The sequence below is a fragment of the Bos javanicus genome, chromosome 11 (assembly GCF_032452875.1).
Source record: "Bos javanicus breed banteng chromosome 11, ARS-OSU_banteng_1.0, whole genome shotgun sequence".
Classification (NCBI taxonomy): domain Eukaryota; kingdom Metazoa; phylum Chordata; class Mammalia; order Artiodactyla; family Bovidae; genus Bos; species Bos javanicus.
In genome coordinates this window covers 28,487,234-28,505,038 of record NC_083878.1, presented here as the reverse complement: position 1 = coordinate 28,505,038, position 17,805 = coordinate 28,487,234, and the positions used below count along the sequence as shown (strand labels likewise).

Sequence of the window (17,805 nt, the reverse complement as noted above, 5' to 3'; positions counted from 1 at the left end):
CATAGGCCAGTGGGCTGTCCTCATATGTCTGTGGGGACTAACTGGGCCCCCGTCCTGCCTGCCATGTGGAAGATGAGGACAGCCTCTCACGGTCTCTAGGGCTCTGTCTTCAAGATTCACGCTTTCAGGAGGTCTTCAGCTGGTGGGCTGGCTTTAGTGAAAGGGTTGTCTGTTCAGCAGGGCTCCTCCTCTGGCCGCTGAGTTGGTGAGGGTGTGAGGGTCTCAGGCCCACTTCCCAGTTTTCTCTCAGCACAGCCTGGTCATGCAGGAGCATGCAGGAAGGGCCTCCCTTGAGGGTCCCGCCATGCAGTGTGGATGGCTGGATGGAACAGATCATGAGGTTGAAAGGGGCCTCCGTGTCACCAGGCCTGAGGGCTCACCTACCTGGAGAGACTCCCCATTCTGGAGGCCTTACCTTAAAGAGGGACATTCACACTGAAGCAAACTTGAAAAGAGAGAACATGTACACAAAGAGAAGTTTACTTGGCTGGCATTTCCCTCATTGTTTTTGGCTTTCACTGAGGACAGGTGGGATGTTGGGAAGGCAGACCTTTCCCTCCTCCACTGGCTTCCCCCCCATTTCAGCGCTATAATCTCAGAGCCTCCTGCTTTTGGGGGGCAGGGTGGGAGTATGCAGGAGGAGTGCTAGGAGTGAGAAAAATACCTCCAAGATCTACAAGGTCAGGTGATGCCCTCCAATCACACCAAACACATCACTTCTGGCCCCTACGGTCCCCAAGGAAGGCAAGCCCACTAGGAACACAAAAGCTAAAAGGCTGCTTTTAGTGGCAGCAAATGATGCCACTGTCTTGGAACCAAATCCCCAGTAAGACAGATGGTGAATTCCATATTGGAGAGTTTTTCCAGCATCAAAGGTCACAGATCCAGCTTTGCTGGCTTTTCTATTCCCCCACCCACCCACTGCTGTATGCCCGTGGTTGGAAGCAAGCCGCCTGCTTCCAACCAGAAGCTTTCTAATCAGAAAAACTGATTTGAGTGCATGATGGCACCAAGTCTCCAGTTCGGTGTTAATGGCACATCGCTTGTACAACATCAGTAGAGTATGGGAGTGGAGAAAGGGTAGATGGGAGGAGCATAAAAAGGAAAGTGGAGGAGGGAGGATATACAAGATAAGATAGTTGGGAGGAAAGAGGAGAAGGAAAGCTCCACGCAGAAGCAAAGGCCACTGAAAAATGTCCTAGGGTGGGGTTAGCGCAAAGGGGTGAAAACCTGAAGGGAGGAAACCCAGGAAATACTGACAGCTGGTGAGTCAGGGCAGGGTTTAGACAGGGAGGTTCAGGCGCCAGGGAGCAGAAATCTCAGCTCAGCAAACATCTCAGGAAGGCAAAGGCCTGGAGGGAATAGCAGCCAATCGAAGTCTGTGATGGAACCTGACCAGAGGCCAAATTCCAGCTACGAATCTGGACAATCTCCTCGGTGATATCTTTAGAGGGGTGAGGCTTCCTATGGAGGCGATGGAAACCAGTTCTGGAAGCTGCTCTCCTGCCATATCCTCAGCCCTTGTGCGGGTGACCCGGGGACCCCAGCCTCCAGTTGAGCCAGCATGGGCAGAGTGCAGTTTGCTGTGCCCACCCGTGTGTAGGGCCTCTGTGTGGGGCAGTGGGGATGGTTAGGAACCCTGGAACACAGGCTGCCACGCTTTGTCACTGCATAACTCCTAGACTGGAAGACAGGACCTCCCCAGGTCTGTTCCCCCAGCACCCACTACCAGGCAAAACCAAGTCCTTCCTGAATCAGACAGGCAGGATGCCTGCCCCGCCCCACCTCGCCACTGCCAACTGCCCAGGGGGCTCAGATTCAGTAGGGCCAGCACAGCAGTGGAAAGCAGCTCTTCAGCAGGCTCCTGGGGACTGGTGGCATCCTGGTGTGACATCAGCAGGGCATGGGCAGGGAGCAAGTAGAGCAAGCCCAGAACAGAGGAGCCCCGGAGTTCTCTCTGGAGCCCCAGGCCCTTGACTGAACACCCTGGAGATCTTCAGCCTGATGAGATGGGGAGTCCGTACATAGCTTTCCTTGCTTCTGGAACACAATGTGCCCAGTGTCTTCGCTAGGCCACCTCCAAGGTGCATAGCTGGAGATGCTTGATCACAGACTTGCCCCCTCCCTTCTCACAGTGGCTTTTTCCCTTTGACTTGGAGTTTGTTCCTAAGATCTAAGAAACTCACACTGTCCTTCGCTGCTTGTGATCTGCCACCTTGGCTACTTGTTCCCAGTGTCAATCCAGTTTTTCTTCCTCTCTCTGTCAAAACCATTCTTCCGTGGTTCTCCTTGGAAGGCATCTGGTGTGTCCTTAATTTATGTGACACCTGAAGCCCAAGGAGAGCTTGTCTTGTGTTGGAACTCCCTGTCCCATGAGCAAAAGATGACATCTATGGGGACACACTTCAGCTTCCCAGGGTCTCCCCAGTGACTTCTCATGTGTGGCTGTCTGTGGCTTATACTGACACAGCTTTTGGAACACAGAGCCCTGCTCACTGCTGGCATCTGAGCCAGGCAGGCCTCCACACCCCCAGGGAGAATCCTGGGATGGTTAGAGCGGGTGATGGCTTATAAACACCTGTGTGAGTTTCCACACTGGTCCAACTAGGGCTTTCAGAGATGAGATACAGTATATCCGTCATCGCAGTGGGCTTTAATTCAACTTAAAACTTGTTTCTATTACACAGCCCACAGATGACTCAGGATGATGCCATTAACATTTTTCAGAGAAGAGTTTTCAATCAAGGGACAGATTTGGGACACCTTTTCAACATGCTAACTAGATGAAGACTGTTCTTTCCTGATTTTAATATTTCTCTGGAGAGAAATCTCTTGTCACAAGGATGTAATTGTGATCAGAGATTTAAATAACTTGAATATATCTTGACTGCCCTATAGCTGAGAACTTAGTAAGGATCAATATCACTCAGCTCCAAACGTGACCAGAAATACCTCTCATACAATATAAGTTTCCTTTTTTATCCTTCCTTCAGATGATGTTCAAATTTCTTCCTTCAAACTGAATTCAAACCAACCAAATAAATGCCCTCTCTCCTGACCCCCAACAGTGTTGAGAGTGACTCTGGAAGCCTGTGAGGGGCGAGCAGGAACGTGCCCAGAGGATCATTTCCAAGGCAATGATGACTCAGTCTTTAGGAATGCTAAACAGTTGTGAACTTGGTGGGAGCTCCTGGATGGCCCCCAGAAGCCTACTTGAGCCCTTCAGTGAAGGAAGCAAGCAGAGTCCTGCCCTCTGGTCCAGGTTGGGGCTGTCAAAAGGCCCAGGGAAAGGAAGCACCGAGCTCTTGCATTCTATGTGGATAGAAAGAACCCCTGACCCAGGATGGACTTCTACTGCTGATTCCTGGGGAGCCGTCACCCCCTGTCCACAGGAGCACCCAGCACCCACACCCCTTGCCAGGGCCAGGGCTACAGCTAGCAGAAGGCTACCGCTCAGCCTTCTGGTTCATGCCCCCCCACCCCACCCGTCTGTATCCTTGCCCATCCTGTGGGCCATAGAAACTGCACATCTGTCCTTCCTGCCCTCACCTCTCTCTGGGGAAGCCAGGGACTGCTCCAAGTGTCCCTGCTCTCAGGTGTGCACTTTCACTGTGCTCAGAGTTCAGACTGGAGGGTGGAAGCCCCAGGAACTGCTGGGGCTTTGGGAAGAGCTCCTGGAGACCAGCACTCCTTGGGGCTTCTTTGGCCATCTCAGAGCAATTGCCTCCACTGGATCCGAGCGAGTCGGCCACCAGACCACTCCAGAGAAAGATTCTGCTCCATGAATTCATCCTTTAAAGCTTCCTTGTGCCTTTTACCACAAAGAGCTTCCTGAATTCCGTGCTTCCCCGTGGGCTCTCTGCAAAGATTCCCTGCCTGCCTTTGCCCCAGCCAGACCCCCGTTCCTTTCACACCCCTTGCTGATGATGGTCCCCTGGGGCTTGTCGCTGCCAGCCTGCACCCCCAGGAGGGGCTGCTCCTCCAGCCCTGCCCCTGTGCAAGCCTAGCATCAAGTCCTTCTGTTGACCTGGCCTCTAGACTGCAGTTTAAGTCATTCTGCAGACCTGCACTGTTTGACTGGGCCCTGTGCTCATCCTGGGCTCCTCTTTGTTGGGCCTAGATTCCTTACTCAGGTCTACTTCCCAATTTTCTTTGGGTTTGATCAACTTAGATTAAACCTAAAATAAGTTTCTCCTCCTCTGCCTGGCCTCTGGTCTCCTGAACGCCTCATTTTGTCTGGGGAAACTTGTCAGTTCATCTTGTCCTAAAAGACCACCTGCAGAGACCCTAGGGATGGGGTGGGGCCAGCCTTTAGGCAGGTTGGCATGTGCCATAAGCCCTGTTCCAAGCTCACATTACAGGCTTAGAACAGCAGGCCCCAGAGCTGTGGGTGATGTTAACAAAGAAAGAAGGTACACCTGAACTTAGCCTGTTCCAAGCTGTGTGTCAGCCAGAGAAAATCATAAAAACTCGAGAAGGAAGCAAACAAAGAATGGTGATGGGACTATGTCCAGGGACCTTCCACCTGCATGCTCTTGTCTGGCTGAGGCCTGGATCACATCCTTCAGCTGAATCTTACCCCCAATGTGAAATATTTCTAAGATCCCTGCACTGTCAACCAATGCCCCCCAGAAAACCTCCTGGAATATAGTGGATTTCCTCTCTGATGATTCCCAAGGCACAGGAGGGTCTTTTTTATACATGGAAGTGATGGAGAAGGAGTCAGGGCTCTGCCCTGTAACTTCCTTACACAGCCCCTCTTCACTCCCCGGACACCAGCCAGCTGGTTACCCAAAGTTTCATCTAAATGATTGCTTCATGAGGCTAGGATGCAAGAGAACTAAGAGTTTCCCCTTACACACACACACATGGATATGTGTACACGCACATGCACACGCATGCTTACACGCACCCACTCTCTAACTTTAAGGAAAGCACCTCTGACCCTTTTCCCTTCCAGAGGCAGGTCACTGCCACAACGTGGTCTCTGCTGTCTGAGTCAAGCTTGGACTCGACAGGCCTATTCCTCTTTCTAACCTCTGAGCTTCAAACTCAATGATTGCACCTTCCTCTGACTGGCATGGTCACAACAGGCAAAACGACCTGGAAGAAGTGTGTGCTGAGGCTGGAGAGAAGGCAGAAGGGAGAGTGGGTCAAAGAAGGCAGAGACGAGGTCTAAAGAAATGGCATCTCACAGAGCTGGGCTCCACAGGCCGCTCTGGGGACAGTCCTCTTCAAATGTCCACCTCTGAGTCTCAGCCTCAGGCTCTGTGCTAGCTCCAAACAATGACTGCGACTATCACTGAGTTAATATTTTTCTTTAAATGGACTCATTAAAAAAATGTTTATTTATAAAGAAACTTTGTATCTCTACCACACATAGAAAATCAGTATTGCCTACAATTTTGGTCAAGATAAATAAAATTTGATTAAAGTATAAAAGGTTCCTCTGTGTCCCATGTAAGTCATCATCTTGGTTACAGCTATTGGTTATGTATCTTTGACAGTAAACCCCCAGGGTCAACGAAATTCGTTTAGGGTGTCTCTTGGCGACCTTCTGCCCTTGTCATCTTGGTTGTGAAATGTGCCCAGACCCTCATCTCTGTGCACGGATGCCAGATCCACCCTCAGTGTGTACAAGCTACAGGCCTACTTACAATGCGAGGTTTGAAAGGCGGCTTGATCTTCTTCTGCTCCAGGAGCAGCCAGTCGATCTCCTTGAAGAATGGGTGTTGCTTGATGGCATCCTCACCGTTCTGTGCCGCCACGCAGCCCAGGCGCTTGTGGGGGTTCTTGGTCATGAACTGGGGGGATGAAGACAGAGAGAGAATCAGGAACAGAGGCCCGGCAGGCACAGGCACTGAGGGGAAGGTGGAGCTCAGCCAAGGCAGAATCTTTGGCGTCACCTCCCAAGCCCACTTTCTGTGCTTTCAGGAGCTTGGCCCCTCAGGGTACTCTTTCATCCTTAAGTAGGACTAACTATCCACCGGCCACCGCTCCACACATGTCATATGCATAGACTGACTCATTCCATGCAATGCAGCCTTCTGAGGGACTAACACGATCCCTACTTTACAAGTGAGGTAGTTGAGGCTCAGAGAAGTTAATTACCTTGGCCAAAGTCAAACAGCCAGCGAGGTATCAAGTCAAGATTAGGAACTTAGACTTTTTCTAACCCTCTGATTTCCCCTCAGATTCTTAACTCTTCTCATCAGGGAGACTGAAGTCTGACAACCTCATACTAAGAGGTCAACAGCTCTTTTGGAGGTAAGGAAAGAAGACCAGATATTCATGTTAAGGTCAGTTTTCAAAGGCACTTCCTCCCTTTTCCTTTTCCTGAATGTAGGCCCTCCTACTAAAAAAAAATTTTTTATTTGAATTTGTAATTGCTAGCACAAAACCCAACATAGATTAACAGATAAAAAACAAGAAAAAGAAAGGCTTTTGCTTCTCAATGCTTGTCTGTAAAAACCACATTGGTGTGTTTTGTACTTTTTGGCTGGTGTCTTGTGAACTCACACATCCAAGTGAAATTACTATTGCTACTAAATGAGTCAGTCCTGATGGCAAATGTGAATTTAATTAAGCAGATGTATAAAAATATAACCTTGAAAAAAACTCAGTGCTGGTACGTGGAAACATTTCTGACAGCCAACCAAAATAAAGGTAGTGGTGTGTGTCTGCGTGTGTGTCAGAGGCTGAGGTTATGTCTCATGCGGTGAAGACTGAGAGGTTAAACAAAGGACTTGAAGAGCACAAAGTATAGGATAAGTCTATAATGATGGCATTTCAGGTTTCAGCAAGGGAGGGTTTTCTGGGTAGCAAGAACTTCCTCTGACTCCTGCCTGGCCCTGCTGAAACCAAAGAATCTTACCTGGGCAGAGATAAGAGGGTGGAGGGGTACTGGGTAGATGCTTCTCATTTATTTAAATTATAATTTGTCTAAACTTTTTTCTCCATGGTGAGCTCTATGATATAGGCATCAGTCCTATCTTCCCAGCGGATGCTGGGCCGGATGGCTCAGTGCCTGGCTCCCAGGATGCACTCAGTACATTGAGATGAGAGAACCGCGGGGTTGAAGGCTGGCCCTCGGGGCACAGGGCTGGGAAAGGGAGGAAGCAGGACCGCTGCTCACTGTTGCACAGGTGGTGCACTGCATACCTCTATGGTGCAAAGGCTTCTGGAGAGTTCTGCACGTAGGCAGCAGCCCTCAAGAGACACGGCTCAGTGGCCAGAGTCATGGAAAACCTGGCCTGGCCCTAGAATCAAGCGACAATGTGAGGAAGTGAAGTGTTCCAAGGTCAAGGGAGTAGAAGACTTCTCCTTGCTTCCTCAGCTCTTCCTGTCCTCCCACTTCTGGGAGGGGAAGTATCAGGGCCATGGATAAACACACAGGTTTTAGCGTCTCAGGAAGCTGACCCCGAGCCAGAGTCTCGTCTTTTCCCAGACATTTCGCCCTCACCAACCAGCTGACACAGGCACAACCTCCTTCTTCTCAACCTCTGCAGGTTGACGTTTCCTCTGTGCTGATGACAGTTGGACTGGATACTTCTTAGCTGCACAGTGCAGGGTGTTTAGTTGCATCTCTGGCTTCACCCACTAGATGCCAATAGCACCCCTCCCCTCCAAGCTGAGACAACTAAAATATCTCCAGACATTGCCAGATGTCTCTGGGGGATGATGGAAGTGTGGGGGGCCGGGAGGGGAAAGGGCAAAGTCATCCCTAGGTGAAGACCTCTGCTCTGATCATTCATAATGAAACGGCCCATCTAGGGTACCGGCGGGGTGCTCACTGGAAGGTGTGTCAGGTTGGTGTCCGGGGCCCAGGGTGAGTGATCAGCTCTGCTGGGGGCATCCTAGCTGCCTCAGGTGCTACAGGGTCTTCTTTTGCCAGCGCCTGGCATAGTGTCTGGCACATCCAAGTGCCCAATAAATAGGTGTGGAATAAATGAGTGAGTGAACATATTCTCTTTGCTTCCTTCACTGCTCGTAGCCCAATTGTGACCACCTATGGATGTGTTTTTTAACTTATTCCCCACCTTCTCCTGCTGGATCACAGGCTCCACAAGGCAAGAATGATGGCTGTTACACTCACGCAGCGTCTAGCACAATGCTAGAGGAAAACACTGCGCAATGCACATAGGAAAGCACTCAACAGACAGTTGTTCATTGATCAAGGAATTGGAGGGAGGGAGAGGAAGAGAAATAGATGTGGGAGGTAGGGAAGGAAGGAAGATGAGAGAAAGAAGGGAAGAGGAAGGAAACAATGAACTGCAGAAAGAAGCAACATGTTCTGATGTAGCATTTTCCAAAACATGGTACGAGTCCCCTCCAGACACCTGTGAAATGATTTTAGGCCTTTTTACTATTTTTATAGGATGATTTATGTTAATAAATTATGTAAGTGATACTGATTTTCCATTTATGATAGTGATGTAATATTTCTGTATATATACAATTAGGTAAATATTGGGACTTGACTTGGAAAACAAGAAAAATAAACCATGATAGAGCAGGTATTTTGATATGGCCAATTTTGGCGCTGTGGCATGCTGACTCTGAACTTTGGGGTGTTCTGATGGGTGAGAGGAGCCAGGAACAGAAGTCAGGGTTCCTGGGCTGTCATGGCCTCAACCCAGTGGGGTGACCCTCCCCAGGTAAACTGGTCTATTTACATTCCCTGCACCTCACCTCCCTGAGCATTCCCAGGGGGACAGATAACTTCATTTACTTGCCATAGTACAAGTATCTCAATGTTGTAGCCATGGTTGTACTGAGCAAGTACTAAGCATTATCATCTGTAAGGGACTATTTTGCGGCGTGGGAAAGTCTATTACATCTGAGTCCATTGTGGTCACAGGGATCTTGAGAGGACACATCTTTTCTGATCAGTGTCGCTGTTGTCGACACAGGTGTACAGCGTCTCCCCCTCCCTACCTCTCTCTCTTTCCCGTTGCAAGCCCCAGAGGTAGACAGGCATGTGTGGCAGATCAGGAAAGGGGGTACTACCCCCAGAATGTGAGCAGTAGGGGTGACCCCAGCACCACCGGGGTTGGTTCTCCCCCTCTGCAGCTCTGGAGGATACACAAGTGCACAGAGCTTTCCTCTGGGAATGCAGATGTGGTGCCCCTTGACCACAAGAAGAGCAATCTGCCCTGGGCTCGATTTCTCAACAGCAGCCGCTGTAGTAGATGTGAACTCCTAGTGGTGACTGCCCTCCACCCCTTCTGTTGGGCAGAGGTGGGATGGGGAAAGGGGTGGGGGCAGGGGGAAGGCTGGGGAGCAGAAAGAGGGCAAGGGCCGATGACTCACAGCTTTCAGGATGCTGACCGCCTCCTTGCTGAGCCAGACCGGGTAGAGCACGTCGTCATGGAGGATGGACTCAAACAAATCGTCCTCGTTGTCAGCCTCGAAGGGGGGCTGCCCGGCCATCATCTCGTACATCAGTACCCCCAGGGCCCACCAGTCCACTGAGGGGCCGTACTCCAGCTCCTGCAGGATCTGTTTGGGAGATGGGCAACATCAGGGCCCCTCTGCAGGCTGCCTCCCCGAGGCCACGCCTGCACCACAAGTGGCCTTGCGAAGACCTGGGTTTCTATTTCCAGCTTGTTCTTCCATAGAGTAGGGCTGCCTTATAAAAATTTGGGTTCTAAATCAGCTAGTTGAGTGAAAATTGAGTTTGGGAGGCACAGCGTAGGGGCCAGGTTTCCAGAGTCAACACCCACAGTCTGCTTTCCAGTGGGAACAAATTACAGCTTCTTTGCTTGAGTACCAGATGAAGTTCCTGACTTGCATGGAGGGCCAGGTGAAAAAATTGTGCATATTCTCGACACTAAAATCACAGTGAGTGAGTGCAGCAAATTTAGGTCTCCCCTCAATAAAAAAGGGTGATCAGAACCTCAGTCCTCTCTAGATAGTGACAACGCTGAATTCACGGAGCCCTGGGCTCTTGAAAAAGAAACTACAGTTAATAAATCTCCCCACCCATTTGTGTTCTAATCATAAAGGACCACTATGCTCTTGCATATTCTGAGAAAAGACCCATTTCTATTATTCTTCATGACTCTCCTAAGGCCTTCTGACAAATCATTTTCCTTCCTTTATAAAGCCCCAGAACCCCTCAAAAAAGTGATTGAGTGCTATTTTACCTTTATAACAGCTTTTACATAGATTATTTTCTTTTTCCTAATTTACTGGTGAAAAAATTAAACTTTTAATTAAGTGACTTGCAGGAAATAAAGCCAGATTTATGCACTCATTCCAATCTTACTTCAGATTTGACTAAGTTCAAAGTTTGTTTTATCCATTACTAAATATTGTTAAACATGACACTAATCTGCTTTGTGGTATATTCATTATAATTAGCTCACAATTTTGTGCTCAAACATATAATAAACTCCATCAATTTCTTACCATATTATTTCACTTATTGCTTGTTAGTTTCACACTGAGAAAACCAAAGAGGTATAGATTTTAATTAGCTTAACACGTGGGTTTGTTTTGTCAGTGATCCTTGCATATTGAGTGGACTCCCTTGTTTTTATTTCAGGCATTCCATAAAATTCTCCCTATTCCAAGAGCTCAAATCAAATCCTGGTTGTCTGGTGCATTTTGTCTTTGCATTTTTCTTTGACAAATCCTCCAAATAAGGATTTGCCACTTCTCTTATCTATGTTCTCCCTGCCTCTTCCTCCAAGTATATGGAGTCAGACTCGCTCAGGTTACATGCACTTAGCACATGATGCTGAAGACACGCTGACATCAGCTTCCTGCAGAATGGTGTGTGAGGACTCAAGTTTTACAAACAGAATCAGAATGTCAGTGCAGGAGAGGAACTCTGAGTCGAGAAGCTGCAGAACTTTTGGGAAAGCAAGTGAATTCCCCCTCCTAATTTTTCTGCAGTGCTGGCCAGGTGCTAGAGATAGAAGATAAACCAGGAGGTACCTAATTTCACCCCAAGTTTGGCATTACATTTCTGGGTGATCTCAAGCCAGACAGTTGACTTCCTCATTTATCATATGAGGCTCAGATCCTCAGCTTAACCTCACAAGATTAATTAAGATAGAAGATTCCGAAAGCCTACTGCAAATACAAAGCTCTATATAATTGCAAGGTGGTACTAAATCTAATCTTACTTCTACAAGGTTTCATCTCCATGTGTGTATAGTATGTAGCAGGTCAGAGCAGAAAGAATGCTGGGTTGTCCCCACTGCTAAGGAAGTGATGTTCCCACTCCACAGTGATATTTTCTTCTTATCAGTCAGTAGGACCAGGCGAGGTGCTGCCCAGAGACAGCGGGGCAGGTGAGAGGTCATCTCTGATTGCTCTCAGTGCTATCATTCTATAAAGAATTCCAAAAAGTGAAGGGAGGAGGAGCACGACTGGAGTGCACATCGTCAAAGGGGTGTATTCTAAAGACACCTCCCCAAATGGCAATGGTCATCCAGCCTGCGGGTCACCCCAGGCAGGTAACTTCTCAGGTCACCTATTTCAGAATGAAGCTCCAGCTCAGTTCTCAGATTACCAGACAGAAGACGAGGTTGAACTCAGGTATCTGGTCTGAGGTCTGCTCAAAATGCCCTTCTTAAGGTTGCAGACTGCTTGGGATTAAATCAAAAGGTGGGAGAAGCATTTTGACAACAGTAAAAAAAAAAATGCACATTTTAGGACTCTTTAGAACTTAGAATGAAAAGGAATGTGAGCAAATGCAGCCAACTTTAAATTATTTGGGGCTGGTAATCTGCTTGGTTAGGACCTTTGATGTCTTAGTCCAGTGGTCAGTACATGGTATCTGAAAGGTCAAAGATATAGGCTCCACTGAGAAGCCAGTAAAGCTGCTCGGTGCCAAAGCCAAAGTCTGAGCCTCCCTCAACCTTGAAAGACCCAGAGCCCCAGCCTGGCTCACTGTGGTACCACCTTCAAGGTCATGGTTATCACCAAAAGCTTTCCTCCAAAAAGATTTCCTGGATTTCTCCAACCTTTCTCCTAGTCTCTGGCACCCTAAGACCTCTGGCACCCTAAGACCTCTGGCCTTAAGATTTGACAGGCACTTTCCACATACTATCATGATTTTAGCTATTTTTTTTTTTCATGGTCAACTGTCTCCCCAGGGCATCCATAAGCCACCAGAGGATAGGGGCTTTAGCAGTTTTCTGGATCTACTCGTGACTAGCCTGTTTGCAACACTCAGGGAGACTGGCTGCCAGGTATGACCACTGTGTGTGTCTTCCAGGGCATGCTCCCTTCTCTCCTGGGCTCTGGGGACCCTGGTGCTAAGGTAGCTACCCGCTAACCTCAGGGCAGGGCAGGTACAGCTGGGTGTGGTGGGGAGGTAGCTTCCAGGTGACCCCGTGTGTGCTCAGACAGGATGGTGCTAAGGAAACCACCAGAGCTGCACTGCCCACCTTTCCCCAGGCGCCTCCCGAGGCTTCCTGTTTGGGGTGGCATCTTTGATAAAATCCTCCTCAGGTTTGACCCTAATTATCTGCTTCCAATCACCTTGTCATGGATGGAGCTGGTGAGAAGGCAAGTCTTCACATGCCATGGGAGGGTACCTGGCATGGCAGCCAACCCCTAGATGGGTCAGAGCTGGGGGAGAAGAACAGGCATTGGGCCTAATGACGCCAGGCACTTCCCAGGGCTGGCCGCCATTGTCTGGGGAGCAGGTGAGGAGATAGGGGAGGGGTTGTCATGGAGGTCAGCCAGGGGCATGTGGTGGAAAGAGAAGCCTCAGGGTAGAGTCAGTGCCTCAGAAGGTGTCTCTGGTTGCAGGGTTAGCCAGGCACCTCACAACCCCTCCTATTTGGATATAGGCTTATGCTTTCTGAAGCATTTCCATGCTCTAATTGCATTAGATTCTCAAAACGCTTGATGAGGCGGCTAGGGCAGGAATTATCATTCCCACTTGAAAGATGAAGAATCTGAGGGTCAAAAATATTTTGTGACTTGGTGAAGGTCACATGGGGGCTTTAGTGGTTAAGTCCAGCCTGGATTCTCAACTCTTAGTACTGTGCTTTGCCCACCCCACTGCATGACCCAACAACCATGATGACTGTGATGGAGCCACTGTTGACCCAATACTTACTGTGGTCTGGGCACTGGGCTAAATGCCTTAGTGGCATAATTTCATTTAACCTTCTCAGTGACCCTTTGATAAAGGTAGCAATGCCCTCATCAGCTATAATTTGCCTACAGTAGGGCCAGGAATCACTTGGCATTTCACACAGAGTGGTGGTGCTGCATAGTAGACACAGTGCAGAGCAAGAAGGCTCAGTGTCTGGGTCCCACGATAAAACAGAAACCACAGCTATCCATTGTGAGTTTTGCCAACAGGTTGCCTTTCATCAAAGTCGTGTGGGTGTTCTGTTCATCATAAAGTGAATGTTTGTCTTGGGCTGGGTCCTTGACTACTACACTAAGCAGTCAAGCCTTTGACTCTGACATCAATTCACCGAGGGCCTAGTACCAACCATTCTTATGACAAAGAGTGAATGAGGATGGTGGTGGAAAAACAGGTCTCAACTGAGAGCCCTTGCTTTCCATTTCTCCTTGAAGGTTAAACTCCTAATGTTTCCACTAAAAGAACTTACTAGTAGAGGCAGTCTGAAATCTCTACTCTTTTAGAAGATAGAAGTTCCAGTGAGACTTTACCTATTACCATCCTCACTCTGTGGACCTCCTCAGGCCTCCCTGTGTCTTATCTGGGCTGTAAAAACCCTCAACCAATCTTCTCTGGCCCTCTAGCTTCTGATATACATTCCTGTTGCCTGTCTTCTTTCTGGGACAGGTCTGATGATGCCCCTCCCTCCACTGGGAAAACTTTCGAGGATCCACAGATCCTATAGAATAAAGGCCCCTTTCCTTGGTCCTTTTTCCTAATCTTGCTCATTACTAAGAGCACTAAGAAATCCTCTGTTCTGGCCATACCATCTTCCTTTCTAAAAAAGGCCAAGAATGTTCTCATCCTCCAGGCTTTGCTCATGTTGGAGTATTACAAGTTCCTATTTATTTATTTATTCATTCAACAAACCATTACTAAGAGACTGATTTGTGTGCCAGAGATTAGAAACAAAGTCTCTGCCTTAAAGGATTCAGAGCCCAGGGACACAGAATCTCCTCCCCTACCCCACACCCACCCAACGCTTCCTGTTGTTTTCGGGGATGCCCACCCCTCCCCACCTCCACAACTGCATACCACCAAAGGAAATCCTGCTGACTCTCTGCAACTCAATTCATCCACCAGGTGCCCCAAGAAACCTTCCCTGAGTCCTGAGGCTACCATCTTGTGTACCTGTTTATTCTGCTGAACTAGCTGTCACTCTCTCGAGACACAAAGGCCTTTTAGGAGAGCCACCAGGGTCTCAGTCATTCTTCATCCTCACACCACTTTCTGTCTAGCAGGTGCTCGAACAGTGCCCACTGGAAGGAAATGAAATCTGGCTGTGCTAACTCCTACTCACCATGGACAATGCTTAAGGGGACTAGTACTTCCTTCTTACCTCACATGTTTCAGAACCCTTGAGACCATTTTTATTAAATACCTGTGACAGACCATGTCTTAAATCTGAATCATTCCACACCAGGTATCTCTCAGTCTGGGCAGACTGACCTGGAGAAAACTCAGAGCAAAGAAAACATTATGATGAACAAAATATCTAAGCAACTTTATAAAAGGCAACCCATTGGTGAGGCTCACAGTGAACATCTCTGATCTCCATTAAAACGAGGCTCAGATGCGCTCCTCTTCCTGATCAACCTTGTGTGCCTGGTATGCAGAATCCATGATACATTAGAAACGGCAGCTAATTTTTGGTTTTACTGTAGGCAATTGAAGCTGTATAGCTAAACTCCGCCTTTATCAATGGCGCTCCTTTGCTCTGGTTACTAAAAAGTGAAAATAGAACTTTCCTGGTGGATCAGTGGTAAAGAATCCTCCTATAAATGCAGGAGACACAGGTTAAATCCCTGACTGGGGAGGATCCCACATGCCATGAAGCAACTAAGCTTATGTGCCACAACTACTGAGCCTGTGCTCTAGAGCCCAGGAACTGCAACTACTGGAGCTCACATGCCCTAGAACCTGTGCTCTGTGATGAGGAAGCCATCACAATGAGGGGCACACATCACAGCCAGAGAGAGCCCCTGCTCCCTGCAACTAGAGAAAAGCCTGTGCAGCCACCAAGATCCAGGACAGCCAACAAAAATAAATAATTAAAAAATAAAACCCAGTACTACCTTAAGAAAAGTAAAAACAATAATACAAGTCAACAAACATTGCTTGGTCCTAGCTTCGTGATGCTTCTGGACTGGGATGAAATGGGATGCTCAGTGAGGGCCTGGCTACCTTCAGGGAATGGCCTGTTATTCTCAGTTCACCGTTCTCTCCTTATCACCACCACTTCCTTATGGAGAAATTGATATGCCTTTTACCTTTCCTTTTTTCCCTCCTCCCTGGAATTCATCCTGGTTTTCCAGAGCCTTCACCCAGCACTGCTAGATGACCCCAACACATGAGGATGAACTCAGGCCTCAGCACTGGCAGTGGGAGGATGTAGCCCCTTATCTTCATGGTCTTACCTCGGGAGCGATGTAGTCGGGTGTCCCGCAGAAAGTGGTGGTCGTCACACCATTCAGAATCCCTTCCTTGCACATCCCAAAGTCAGCCAGCTTGCAATGACCTTCTGCATCCAGGAGGATATTGTCCAGTTTCAAATCCCTATAAGACAGGGCAGAACCACATGATTAATGCTTCACTTATCCCAATATGACCTTTCTAGTTGGAGAGATATGCACATCTCAGGGAAATCTGCTACAGAAAGGGAAGTCTTCAAGGAGGCTTTACCTGCCAAAAACCGACCACAGTCCAGGGCTCTCACCCACATGGCCACCCCCCCAAAGATGACCCCATTTACTCCAACATGAGGGAGGAATTTCTGTAACCTCAGGAATGTCTAAACCCTCTTTGGTTTAAAAAAGTCAGCAGCTATTCATTGAAGCCCTACTATATGTGGAAATTTGTGTTATTCAGATCATGTGTTAGTCATAGGAATCAGCTGGAAGGACAAGAATGACATACTGGAACCAGGGAAGGAGATAAAACACATAAGAACCAAGTGCTACTTTACAAGGCACTATGTGAGTTATTGTTTTCAGTGGGGAGATCACTGATGGCTGGTGTAGGTAGGGAGGGCTTCCAGGAAACTGACTCTCAAGAGAAAGGACAGAACATGAAGAGAAAAGGCGAGAGAGAGGGGAGGGCCAGCATGATAGATGCAAAAGGCAATGAGGAGACCAGAGACCTGGGTCCCAGGATATAGTGAGGCAGGACAGGCATGTTGAAAACAACCATCAGGAGCCTAGGATACCAGGAAGAAGGAAGTTGACATTCATGGTGAAGGGCTGAGGATAACTGAAGCCCAGCCTGCACAAGCAGGAAGCATTTGCAAGATCAGCCTCCTGGGGGCAAGCAGGCTGAGTGGGGGAAGGGGCTGAGTGCAGGAAAGAAGGCACACAAGCTGCAATTCCCCGGACCCATAAAGCTGGGTGGTTCTCAGGCCTCAGCCAGTGCGGCTCCCACATGGCCAGTTCTACAGTTTGGGGTTCCACGTAAGACCTCGCATATAATCTAGGATTCTGGATGATAAATCCCTTACCAGGAAAGTCTGCAAATTCTAGACCTGTCTCATAGAAAGATCCAGATGGAGGTCCTCACCCTGGGTCTCTCTCAGCAGTCACTCTGGGGTGGGGGTGGGGGGTCTTGCAAAGACAGCTGATTCCACAGCACACAGAGCAAGAGGGACCTTTCTCACAGGCCTGCTGGCGTCTGGACTTGAACTCCAGCCACCGTCAGGAATCCAGGCCTGAGTGCAAAGGTGCAGCAGGAAGCACTCTAAGGCTGGCCTGTCTTGCACCCGTGGCCCCATTTCCTCGTACAGCTGGGACTTCTTGAGAAAAAAGAAAGCACGTAAAATGTGCTGCTCTAAGCAAATGCCTGGGAACTACAGAAAGAAGAGTGCATCCGATCAGCCGAGCCCCTGGGACCAGGGCTCACCAAGTCCCCTCTCTGGCCACTGTGTGTGGTCAAGGCTGGGTTCTAGCTGGGGCAATGAAGGTGGGAAATGACGAGAGGAACATGACCTGGGCTCAGGTAGCCTGGGTGATAGTCACTACAGGCGTTAGGTCCTGTGCAGGTCTGTAATCTCATGCGCTGGTGGGAAGGACTACTGTGGTGTGTCAAAGTAGCCCATCTTCAACAACTTTACACATGAGGCAACAGAGCGGGAGCTGGGAGTCCTGCAAACATGCGAGTGGCTGACTCCATAGCTCCACCGAGTTAGGGCCCCTACTTGCTCTCTAGACTGGAGCTGCCTTCTAAGACCCACTCCTGCCCACCATGATCACCATGGCAACACTCAGGCTGCTAATAACCAAAGCCTGCAGGAAGCACACCTGGTCATCGACAAACCACAGTCCTATTCTGAACAACCGACAATTAGGAAAAGCACTCTCTGCATGACAGTGGCAGAAACTAACCAAGGGAAGACGGAAGAGGTAAGTGATTTCTGTAAGGTGACAGGGTGCTGATGGAACTAGAACCTGAAGGTGGGCACCACTGCCTCTGGGTATGACACTCCCCCACCTTCCGGCCTTCTCAGTGACAGATTTTCAATGCCAGCCACCAACCCCAAATTTAAAAGGAGCCCCACACGCCATTGATCAAAGCGCTCTCTTTGAAAATGTTCGTTACGTCACAGGAAAGACTCGTTTGCTTCTATGTGAATGGAATAGATTCAGTAGCTTCTGAGC

At 48.8% G+C, this 17,805-nt stretch overlaps 1 protein-coding gene across 2 annotated transcripts in view; it reads right to left on the bottom strand.

The window, feature by feature from the left end:
* Positions 1 to 17,805, bottom strand: part of PRKCE (protein kinase C epsilon) — a 541,930-nt gene that overhangs the window by 22,679 nt on the left and 501,446 nt on the right. Inside the window, exons 12-15 of one of the 2 annotated variants that reach the window (XM_061432251.1) lie at positions 15,577 to 15,715; positions 9,313 to 9,501; positions 5,658 to 5,804; positions 416 to 445 (exon numbers count right to left, since the gene is read on the bottom strand). In XM_061432251.1, the coding sequence (XP_061288235.1) occupies positions 431 to 445; positions 5,658 to 5,804; positions 9,313 to 9,501; positions 15,577 to 15,715 (490 nt within the window). In that variant the 3' untranslated portion in view covers positions 416 to 430. Of the gene's footprint in view, positions 1 to 415; positions 446 to 5,657; positions 5,805 to 9,312; positions 9,502 to 15,576; positions 15,716 to 17,805 lie in introns of those variants that run through there. The other variant, XM_061432250.1, reaches the window with a different exon arrangement.